Genomic DNA, 12,272 nt, shown 5'->3' with positions numbered 1-12,272 from the left:
TTTCTTAACAGTTATTCGGTAATGTTACCTAATTGAGCATACTTATAAAAGTTTAGACAACGGAATCGTTTTCGGCGATTACGGTACTCAGAACTTCGAAAATATTCTCAACCAAGAGAACGTTTCGGAAATGCCTGTGAGACTGATTTGGAAGAAGTGAGAACTACTATTAAAAAAATTCAAAAATGTGAAAGCTCCTGGCGATGATGGAATTTTCTACATCCTCATCAAGAAATTTCCAGAAAGTAGCTTATCATTCTTAGTTGATATATTTTACAAATGTTTTCAATAGGCATATTTTCCTGACAAATGGAAAAAATGCTAAGGTTGTACCAATTTTAAAACCAGACAAAAATCCTACAGAAGCTTCTAGCTATTGTCCAATCAGTTTGCTTGGGTTGCCCTCGTTTAGGGCTTTAGGTAGTATCGAAACTTTCGTCACCAGAAATAATTTGTCATGAAATAGTCTTTAGAATCTCATTTATGATATAATGAGATTCTAAAGACTATTTCATGACAAATTATTTCTGGTGACGAAAGTTTCGATACTACCTAAAGCCCTAATCGACAATAGAGTTTTTGTTTCTGGTCGTAGACTTTTCAGCAACAATATCTCAAATTCAGGATAGTTTAATGTGAAGATGAATCGAAGCCAAAACTAAAATTTTCAAGAGCGTCTGGTGGTGTTATCAGCTATTAAGTTTTCAGTTCAAACGGATGTTCCGTTCTCCAGATTTGTGCTATTGAAAATTTGAATTTTGGCTTCGATTCATCTTCACCTTAAGTAAACAGAACAAAATAAGAACACTTTGCAGATACACAATACCCATAACACAGGTAAATTACCTATCCGTGATGCCTTTTGGGGTAAAGATCTACCAGTGAACCTTAGTCCTGACTGCTTCAAACGAAGATAACAGGATGTTATAGTAAACAAAGGAACATTTATTAGTCCTTGTTACATTTCAAACCTTGTAGAAAGTGAAAAGTCTCGCTTTTCCCAGTTGCAGAGAATGATCTTGAGACAAGGAAAAAAATGAGTCGAATTCTACAATTTGTTTTTAATGTTTTATTTATTTAGTTCTCTAGTTTGAAGAAGTAAGGACTAGGAATCTCATGCATAGACAATATCGGTGTAATTTCTTGGCTTTACCAAGGGATTCGATTTTGACTGATAAAGGGGCGCGCCTGTGCACTCATCACGCTCTTCGGAGCGAATAAATAGAGAAACCTTTCAATTAGAATCCATTCCTGTGATCAAAGTAGGAATTACAACTGTAAGAAAACCCAATACTTTATCACTTCTTGATAGGGACAAAGTAACGTGACATGCACTACACAAAGAACACTGGATATACTACAATAGATCAAATATTGGTCGCAGTGGTTTATGTTCCGAACAGAAAAAATACACAGTTTCTTTGAGTTGCTGCAAAATTGAATTAAACTTACGAACTGTGATGGAACCTGAGGCAACAAAACCAATCGACAAACCAGCACCAAATGTGCTTAGTGTACCTGGTTCAAATAGATCCAGAAGACCTATCATTCATAGATTCATAGATCATCCAATAATTTGCCTCTGGTGCAATAAATCTCCGCAGGAAAATTATCAACCACCTCAACACCTATCAGTACCAAACGGGATGAACTCGAAACAGCATCACGCTGCGGTCGGTCGCTCCTGCTGCTGATTGATGAGTAATCCCGCGAAGACGTCGAATAAATCAGTCCAAAGCGCGTACGCCGGACGACCGGCGTCGTCATCGTTTCGACTACGTTATAAAACGTTCATTTCGCCTAAGTCGTTCGGTCAGTTTAAGCGTGCAATTTGCCAGTGCAGGACGCCTTGCTTGAAGTTGTGTACGCGCGAATATTAATATTCAAAAAATCTCAAACGCTCAACCGGTCGGTGCGGCACTTAAGTGATCGTTAAGGTTCAGTTCAGTTGTTGTTAGCGAATATGGAAGGTGGATTATCCCCGTGGATGATGTCGCCCCAGGGTGCAAACAGTGAGTGTCGTTACGAAGTGCTGTGTTATTTGTATTCTGTATGGATATAATGATGGTGATTGTTCAAATATTGAATTTACAGTGTATGACAATATGGAGGATGTGCCATTAGGGATCACTGGAGTAGATCCTTGCCTGGACAAGAACGGAGAGAATCACAGGACGAGTAGGTTCGAGATGATGAACCGCCACAAAATGAATACAGGGAATCCTGTGCTGGTGGTGAGGAGAGGTCAACCCTTCCACTTGAAGGTTTACTGCGACAGACCATACGATGAAGAAAAGGACGTGATTTCGTTTATGTTATCAGTGCATCCGATGGATGGAGAAAGGGTTAGCCATGGTCACGGAACGGTGGTACATTTGCCACTGCAGAAGGCAGATGACGATGCGGATGAAGATGAATCGGATTGGAGAGCCGTGTTGGAGACGCAGGAGGATGAAGTACTCACGATAAGTATTAGACCTTCGGCTAGGGCTTCGGTTTCCAAGTGGAACTTGGCCATTGATACCAAGCAGGTTGGGTTCGATCAGGTGATCAACGCGAACGTTTCAGTGGATTTTTACCTACTGTTCAATCCATGGTGTGAAAATGACTACGTATATCTGGAAGGTATGTACAATGTACTCCCAAGACCGTTATTATCTCCATTGAATCTGTAGTCACCAGTCGATTTCTATAGCTAAACTGCCTGTCTGGGCAATGTAATAAAAGCCGTAGAGCCCGTTTTGAAACTAATTCTAAGAAGAAGTGATATGTTTAAGCCTTTCAGTGATTAGAAGAAACGTTAACCAAAAATGTTAGTTTCGTGCATAAAAAAGCAACAAACTTTTAGCAATTCAAAAGTTGCTGAAGTAAATGTTTGTGAGATCTCGACTCATAAAAAGTACGAGGTCCATTGAATGTTACAAAAAATGGAAGTAATCCACATTCACCTTAACTTTTTAATGAATTTTTAAAACATATTTTGGTCATTTCTAATTTAAATTTTATCAGTTTCATTGAATATCTATTTTGAACAGTAGGGGAAGTGGTGGCAAAATGAACAGGGGTGGTAAAATGAACACCGTGCCTTTTACCGTGAAAAAACAAATTTGATTGAATTTTTATCACATAAGGACGATTTAGAGCATAAATCTGAGTGTTCGAGTTGATACGGAGGTCAATTGAAGTGAAAACATCAACGAAAACTAACAATTTAGAAAACCACGTTTGAAAATTAGAACTGACGTAACTTTTAGTCTTGAGGTTTTCCAATGAGGTGAATATCGTTATGATATGATGTCAAATTTGATACCGGTAGATTTCTTTTTGAATGGGTTAGAATCATTAATGGATAGATTTTCGGGAATGCAATGAAAATTTTCAAAAATATTTGTTTTGCTCACGTTTTTTGCATGATGTTCATTTTACCACCAACAGCTGTTCATTTTACCCCCATAGTGCAGGTAAAATGAACATTTGCATCGCTTTTTTGCTAGCGATAGAAATATGTGAACATTTAGCTATTTCAGTCTAAGTTCTTGTCGCTGCTGTAGATAACATCCCTATTTTTGATGTTATGCGATAGAACTATACAAATTTCATTTTACCACCCCTTCCATCCTTCCACTACCACCCCAGCTATTCCATGAAAAACCGATCTAGTGGGTAACCGAATTCCGTGAAATTTTGCTATTTTGTTCCTTATCCGAAATAACGATACACGTGTTTTCGTTTTTTTTTATTAGGGTGACCATTTTCGAAATAGCGTAACCTGAAAAATCGTGAATTTGCAAAAAAAAAAAAAAATATTCAAAAAATCATAACTTTTGAACCGCTTTATTGATTTTTAATTTTCTTAGAAGAAATTTTACTTTTCAAGAAAAATATGAAATTCCACAAAAGTTTGTAAGTCTAAGATTTTTTATTTAAATTAGATTTTTTATTAATCATAACTTTTGATCAGCTCAACCAATTTCCAATCTTTGTATATGGAATGAAAGCTTAACTTTTCAGAAAAATATAAAAAACTGAAATATATATTGGATATATATAAAAATTTCTAGTTTTTTAGGTTTTTTTTTTCAGTTGTTTGTTGATTTTTCGGTTCTGCGACCAAAGAGGGTATTACTGTTCTCATTTTTTCTAGAAACTTCAGAAAATGTTACGTATACCCTCAAATTTGCTCATGGGTTCAATCCTAGGCCCGTTCCTTTTCTCGTGCCTTGAGTATGAATCATTTTTTTCTTCGTGTCACACACCACTTAATTCGAATATCAATCAAAATCGGGCTGAGAAACTTATTTGAAGAAGGACGAATGACAAAATAATCAGGAAGCTAAAGATCCTGAAGTTTTCAGAGAAGAAACATTTCAAAAGTGGATGAGTCTTCGTAAATAATAACTGATTGCAATCCGTAATGCTTCAAAGTGCGTAAACCTTAAAAAGTCAGAAAATTGGGATTAATCTTCAAATAACCTATACAGCTTTTCATTAGATACATATAAATACGATTAACGGTATTCAAATGCTATCTTAATCTACCCGATTTTTTTTTACGGTTACGCCTCTAAACGGGCGTAGTTCGAAATATTACTGATGTATCATTTCAAAAATCCATCCAGATGTTTAAAATATCTAGCCGAACCAACTTTGAATCAAGCTCTGATGGTGTACTTCTTCTGGAACTAACCATAAATTAAAACCCGTATGAATATAACTGTTTTCTTAAGAATTTGTGGATTTATAATATCCAAAGGGCGTTTATCAAAAACGAATTCTACGATATTTGTTTTTAAATTTTGTCCAGACATGCAGTTGTACCATAGAATTCTACTGGTAAGCAAAAATTTGATGGCATTTTTTGTGATAATAACGATCGTCGAAAAATTTTAGTTCTTTTGTTTGAATGTTTCCTATTTTTAGATGAGAAACTACGCGAGGAATATGTGCTCAGCGATACGACAATGATTTGGCGAGGTTGCAATCGGAGTTTCCATCCAACGGTTTGGAAGCTGGGACAGTTCGAAAGGGATATCCTGGAGTGCAGTTTCGTTTTGTTGTCCACGGTTGGGCGAGTGAGTGCTACATACCGTGGGAACCCAGTTCGAGTGGCACGAGCGCTGTCTGCAACTGTTAACAGCAATGATGACAATGGCGCACTGATGGGAAGATGGGGCAACGAGTTCCCAGATGGCACACCCCCGACAAAGTGGATTGGCTCGGTAGAAATTCTACAGCAGTATTACGCATCGGGAACGTCCGTGCGGTATGGACAGTGCTGGGTATTCTCCGGAGTGTTGGCTACAAGTAATTGATGCTATATTTGTCTTTCATTATTTACTGTATACTAATGAGCGTTTTATTGCAGTCTCACGTGCCCTAGGAATTCCTTGCCGAGTAGTGTCCAATTTTAATTCAGCACACGACTCAGAAGCATCGCTAACTATTGATTATTACATCGGCGAGAACAACAATCATCTGGATGAGTTCAGTTCAGATTCTACATGGAACTTCCACGTGTGGAACGAAATGTGGATGCAAAGGCCTGATTTAGGGGAGAAGTCCGGTGAGCAGTACGATGGATGGCAAGTGGTTGATGCAACGCCACAGGAGCTGTCTGATGGAATGTACAAGCTTGGACCGGCACCGGTGAAGGCAGTTAAATGCGGTGAAATCAACGTAAATTACGATTGTGATTTTGTGTTCGCGGAAGTCAACGCCGATGAGATCTATTGGAGGTACACAGGACCCGGTCAGCCATTGAAGCTTGTGAAGAAGGATCCTACCAAAATTGGACAGTTTATTAGTACCAAAGCGGTTGGATCATGGGACCGTGAAGATATCACCGAATCGTACAAATATGAAGAGAAGTCCTGCGATGAAAGGATCACAATGATGAAGGCGTTGAAACAAGCTAGCAGTTCTTTTGCGAGGATTTATACAAATGAAGAGTTTCATGACATTGACTTCGATGTGGAAATTCGGAATGATGTGAAAATTGGAGAATCATTCACGATTATTTTGAACCTCAAGAATAATTCTGACGATACACCTTACTCAATTGAGGGAATGGTTCACGTTGACACCGTTCTTTATACTGGAAAGTTGAGGACACCCTTGAAAGCCATTCCATTCGAGGAAGAAGTTCAACCAAACTCAACCGCTTCCGTAGAGTTGCACGTAGAATTTGAAGAATACTACAGTAATGTTTTGGATCAGAACTACTTTAAGATCATATGCTCAGCCAGTGTCCTAGGTACCAACTACGAATATTTCGCTGAAGAAGATTATCGCGTTCGTAAGCCCGATATTAAGATCAATTTAGATAACGAACCCAGTATTGGATTACCGCTCTACATTACGGCAACCCTCCAAAACCCAATGCCCATTCCACTGACCAATGGCGTGTTCAGATTCGAATGCTCTGGTGTATGGCAGCCTGTTGAAATTCCCTGCGATTACATTGAGGCCGGCGATACGGCATATATTAAATTTCGCATGACACCTCAACTAACAGGCAGTGCGCAGATTGCCGCGAAATTCAACGCCCTTGAGCTAAACGATGTGGATGGCTTCGCTTCTTTCGAAGTAACCGAGGACACTTCAGAACTCAACGCAGGACGCTCGCTCAAAAGCAGTCTCGTTTTTGCATGATAACATTATTTTTCCTCCATTTTACCTTCTATTGTAGTGCTTGGTATTCCCCCTGAAGCATGTAGCTGAATAAAAAAGTGACATCATCACTCGTTTATTTTCATTTCTGTCAATCCGTTTTGTTCGTTGATGACCCTCGGGGGGCCGGTCGGTTTGCACGTATATAACTATGACGCACTGAATGGCAACGCCAAAAGTAGAATGCGTGACGACATTAATCATGTTTCCGTTCATCGAAAGCCGGTTTGAGGCGATGAGTGATGATTGTTTGGATCCCGCGTGAATCGCCACTGGGGCAATTCATTCATCTTCTCACACATAATCATCTCACTAGCTTTTTAGTCCCATGCATCACACGTGTCTGCAGTAGTTCTATGCGCCGACATATTTTTGATCGGCGGCGAATTTAGAGCATTTTTGCACCGGCACACAGTTGGAGATTTCGTAGTTTTATTATTTTGCTGTAAAATACCAATATAAAGCGTTATGTTTGGATTGGCATCTATTTTTCCGAAAGAAATGTGCTTTGCGAAAGAGGACTATGTGATTATTGAGTTGAAATCGAATTCAGGTTAACTTATGCGTCCACGAGTCCTCTAGTGATGTAGGAGTAGTGTGCCCTATCTAGTGAACTGGGAGTCGTGAGTTCAATTCTCACCGAGAAGACGTGTAACTGTTTCGCAATTTTCACATCAATTTGTCCATTTAATCTAATTAACAAGTATATGTAATTTTTAGTTTTACGGTAGTTGTTCAAACTTCCACTCGGCTGGTTAGCCGTAAAACCGAATGATAATTAAAAACTATAAAATTCTTCTTGTTTCTGGCGTTGTTGTTTCCCAATCGGGATAGAGGCTGCTTCTCAGCTTAGTTTTTTTTTTCAATGAAAACTCATACAGTTATTTACTGAGAGCTTCCTTTGCTGAATGACCATTTTTGCATGTGTAAATCGTGTGGCAGGTACGAAGATACTCGATACTCTGGAAAGTTGAGAACATTTCCAATCCAAAAAGATCCTCGATTGGTGGAATTCGAACCCATGCCTTTCAGCTCAGTCTTGCTGTAAAACTGCGCATTTACCGCTACGGCTATATGGGCCTCCCAAACATCAAATTTTATCCGAATACCATTTCCGTTGCGGTAAAAGAAAAAAAAATACAATATAAGAAATTAGCATCATTCGACGAGTCATAATCATTTTTTTTTATGTATAAGTAAAACCACATTTCTCGCATACTCTGAGATAACGCCCTAAAAGCCATTGGTAGCCACGTGTGTAGCTCGTTGTTTCTGAGCAAAAGAAAGAATAAGCATCCAAACCAACATCACGGGAAGGTAGATAACGATCCTTTCTTCCCCATAGCGTTGTTAAATAGCATTAAAATCCATTCAAATGCTCAGAAACAACGAGCTACACACCAATGGCTTTTAGGGCGAGATCAGAAGTTATGCGAGATTTTATCGCTAAAGAACTTTTGACAGCAGTCACAATTAAACCCAGTATAAATAAGGGTCCAGGAGTTCCTTCAAAAAAAAAAAAAACTACTAGAAATTTCTTCCAAAATTCTTCTCGAAACATCTTCCGAGACTCCAAAAATTCCTTCGTACTCCGCCATAGATTTTACCAGAAAATCCTCCAAAATAAACTCTACCGTAATTCCTACAGCAATTTTGCATGAAATTTCACCAATGGTTTTGCCAGAGAGAGTCAGGAAGAGCTTTTGTTCACCATGTGACACTTTAGACCGGTTCTGATAGGGCTTCAGGAATACCTTCAGCAATTCCTTCAGGGTATCGACAAAGAATTGCTTCGGAGTATCTCTTGAGATTTCTCCAGGGATTGTTCAAGCGATTCCTTGAATTCTTGAAGAGATATCTTCAAAGCTTTCTCCATGAATTCCTTCAGGAGTTACACTAGGACAATATTTTCAAGGAATATTCAAGGTATTTTTTAGTGATTTCTAAAGAATTTCACCCGAGGATTCCTCCACGGTTACATACAAAGATATTTCTAAGTAGTTCTCTCAAGTTCCCAGTAATTATTTCGGAGATTTCATCTGGGATTCCTCCACGGATTGTTCCAGGGATTCTACCAAGAGTTTCTCCTGATGTTATACAACTCACAAATTCCTGAAGAGGTACCACCAGGAAAATCGCTACGCTGACTTACTCTAAGGATTTCTCCAGGTAACCCTCCAGCGATTCCCCAGGAATTTCTCCAAGGATTCGTACTGGGCTTTCAAAAGATCCTCTGGGAATTCGTTCTATAGTTAATCTTTAAATTACTTCAGAGATTTTTCAATGAATAACACTACGAATTTCATCAGAAACTATCCAAAAAGTCATACAGTAAAATATCTGCATGAATTCCTTTCGGAAAATCTCTTCATGGATTTCTACAGAAATTTGGGGTTATTTCAGGGAGTCCTCCAAGAAAATCTACTCAGCAGTTTTCCAGGGATTTCTGTAATGATTCCACCAGCAAAATCTCTACAGTTATTTTTCCTGGGATAAGGATTCTCCAGGGATTCCTCCAGAGATCCCCCAGGAGTTCTTCAGTAATTAACATAGATAATCGTACAGAGATTCCTACTGGAGTTTCTCTAGAGACTCAGGGATATCTCTAGAAAAATCTTTGCAAGGATTCCTGCAGAGATTTCTGCAGCCTTTTCTTCAGGAATTTCTCCAATGATTGGGTTGCTGTAGAAAAATCTCTACAAGGCTTCCTCTAGAAATTGTTCTAGAGCTGAGCTAGTAGAGATTCGACTGTATATTTTAATGAAACATGTTTCTTGTCTAAAAAGTCTTCATTATAAAAATGCCGTTGAAAAATAATTACTGCGTAGACGAGAAGCATATATTTTATGTTCAAGGGATTTCTTTAAGAATTCCTCCAGGGATTTTTTCAGGATTTTATTCGAGGATTTTTCTAGACGTTCCTTCAGGGATTGCTACATGAATCTCTCCAGGAACATGACCAGAGATTTCTCAACAAAAAGAAACCATCTTCAGAAAAGGATTTCCTAGAGGAATATCTAAAAAAGTTCGCAAGGGAAACGCTGGAGGACTTCTTATTCTTTTTGGCGAAATATCTGGAGAAATGCATGGGTAAGTCTCTGTAGGAATTTATATATTCTTAGAGTAATGATAAGAATAAATCATGAAGTGATTTTCCTGGCAGAATTCACGAAGGAAACTCTGAGAAATCTCTATAGGAGTTTACGATGTTATTTCTTGTAGAATCCCTAGATGATTTTTCGAGAGAATCTCCGGAAGAACTCTTAGAGCGATTTCTGGAGAAAATCTCAGGAATAATTCCTAGAGAAAATTCGAATGGACCTGATGAATTTCTTGAGAAATAACTGGAGAAATATATGAAGTAATCCTTTAAGAAACTGTTGTAGTGTAACCTTGAGAAAGCCTTGCAGACATTTCCGCAAAAATCTCTATAGACATTTTCCTAGAGGAATCCTAAGAGGTGTTTCCGGGAGAATTTTTTGAAGAATATCATGAGAAATCGCTTTAAGAATCATTGGAAGAATTTCTGATGGAGTTTTTGAAGTAATCTCTGCGAAAATTCCTGTAAAAGTTTCCTACGAGTCCTTGGAGAAATTCCTGGCGAAACTCCTTTAGAGACTCCTGGTAATATCGCTATAGAAATATCCCTGCAAAAAATACTGGAATGATCCTTGGAGGAATGCCAGGAGGAACTCCTTGCAAAATTCCTGAACGAATTGCTGAAGCTATTTCTGGAGCTCTATCGGAACGGGTCTAGAAAACCTTATAAACAAAAGTTCAGAGGAAACTCTGACAAAACTGGAAAAAAGGGAAGCCCTGGAGGAAGCGCTGTAGGGATTACGATAGAGCTTATTTTGGAGATATTTCTGGTAAAATAACTGAAGAAATCTTCATGGAAAGAGTCTCAGGATATTTTTCAAGAGGGATATTTGAAGGAATCTCTGGAAATTTTCCTAGAAGATCCAGTTAATCTGGCTGGAGCCCTATTTGAACTGGTTCCAAAGTTTCAATCAATGTCAAAAGGTTATAATTCTTGCGCGATAAAATGTCTTTTGACTGATTGGTAAAAAACATGAAGTATGATTTGTCGAATGATGCTGATTCATTATATTATCATTTTTTTCGAACATAAAAATGTTTTGTTTGGGAGGCCCATGTAGCAGTAGCGGTAATCGCGCAGCTTTTCAGCAAGACCAAGCTGAGGGGCATTGGTACGTATCCCACCGGTTTGGTTTTTTTTTTTATGGAAATTTTCTCGACATGGAGTATCTTCGTACCTCATGGCCAATCAGCACAGGAATCTCTCAGTAAATCATTGTAGTTCTCATAAAAACATTAAGCTGAAAAGCAGACTCTATCCCGTAAGCGTAACGCCAGAAACAAGAAGATGAATTGATTGTACCCCGTTTGGCATAAGGCCGTTTGGCATAAAGTCGTTTGACATAATGGTCATTTGGCATAATGGCCGTTTGGCATAATGGGATCGGGCTCTGTCCCAGTTGGGACGTAACACTTGATGAAAATAACTTAGTAAAAGAAGGGAAAATATATTTGTAAAATGTTGAAAGCTCTAATCTAAAGATCTATCACTGCAGCATAATGCAAAAATAGCGTAAATACGAGAGCAGATTATTTTTCGTTTAAAATGTTTAAGGCAAAACAAAATCTCTCACTTCATTACTCGAATAAACAACACATTTTTAAAGAAAAGATTTGTTGCAACATTTTTGAACGATTCGTAAATAATTCTAATTTTGGAAGTGTAAATCAAAAACACCGTCTAATACCGAAAAAAGGGAAAATTTGGGATTGAAATAATAATGTTTCGAGTATCTCTCGAAAGGAGATCAAGTGTTTGTAAAATAAATAATTTATGTTGAAATATATGCAGGTTATAAAGTAATGAAATTTTAACAGCACGGCTTGCAAGAAAAACAGCAAAATATAAAAATGTTTAACATTTAGCTTTACTTTATGTTATCTTAAACAGTATAAATAGAGTAAGGTCGGGCAAAAGTTCGACCTTAGTGGTATAATCAAAGTTTCCAGGAAAACAATAGCAGTTAAAACAAAACAAATACCATACAGTGAACCGTCATATTTCTGTAATGATTCCACCAGCAAAATCTCTACAGTTATTTTTCCTGGGATAAGGATTCTCCAGGGATTCCTCCAGAGATCCCCCAGGAGTTCTTCAGTAATTAACATAGATAATCGTACAGAGATTCCTACTGGAGTTTCTCTAGAGACTCAGGGATATCTCTAGAAAAATCTTTGCAAGGATTCCTGCAGAGATTTCTGCAGCCTTTTCTTCAGGAATTTCTCCAATGATTGGGTTGCTGTAGAAAAATCTCTACAAGGCTTCCTCTAGAAATTGTTCTAGAGCTGAGCTAGTAGAGATTCGACTGTATATTTTAATGAAACATGTTTCTTGTCTAAAAAGTCTTCATTATAAAAATGCCGTTGAAAAATAATTACTGCGTAGACGAGAAGCATATATTTTATGTTCAAGGGATTTCTTTAAGAATTCCTCCAGGGATTTTTTCAGGATTTTATTCGAGGATTTTTCTAGACGTTCCTTCAGGGATTGCTACATGAATCTC

At 38.0% G+C, this 12,272-nt stretch overlaps 1 protein-coding gene across 1 annotated transcript; it reads left to right on the top strand.

Annotated features, from left to right (window-relative positions):
- Window positions 1–1,625: 1,625 nt before the first annotated feature.
- On the top strand, window positions 1,626–6,754 carry LOC110681051 (annulin-like). The gene is made up of 4 exons (XM_021856818.1): window positions 1,626–2,012; window positions 2,095–2,625; window positions 4,921–5,304; window positions 5,366–6,754. The coding sequence occupies exons 1-4, from the start codon at window positions 1,964–1,966 to the stop codon at window positions 6,649–6,651; spliced, it is 2,250 nt and encodes a 749-aa protein (XP_021712510.1). The 5' UTR covers window positions 1,626–1,963; the 3' UTR covers window positions 6,652–6,754.
- Window positions 6,755–12,272: the final 5,518 nt, after the last annotated feature.

This window comes from Aedes aegypti, unplaced genomic scaffold (assembly GCF_002204515.2).
Source record: "Aedes aegypti strain LVP_AGWG unplaced genomic scaffold, AaegL5.0 Primary Assembly AGWG_AaegL5_hic_scaff_296_PBJ_arrow, whole genome shotgun sequence".
In the NCBI taxonomy this organism is placed as follows: domain Eukaryota; kingdom Metazoa; phylum Arthropoda; class Insecta; order Diptera; family Culicidae; genus Aedes; species Aedes aegypti.
Note: the sequence above shows the minus strand (reverse complement) of the source record. Positions and strands in the feature narration are given on the sequence as shown.

Coding starts and splice junctions, on each gene's coding strand:
- LOC110681051 (XM_021856818.1), top strand. CDS start 1,964: ATGGAAGGTGGATTATCCCCGTGGATGATGTCGCCCCAGGGTGCAAAC. Junction 2,626..4,920: donor TGACTACGTATATCTGGAAG/GTATGTACAATG, acceptor TCCTATTTTTAG/ATGAGAAACTACGCGAGGAA. Junction 5,305..5,365: donor CTCCGGAGTGTTGGCTACAA/GTAATTGATGCT, acceptor GTTTTATTGCAG/TCTCACGTGCCCTAGGAATT.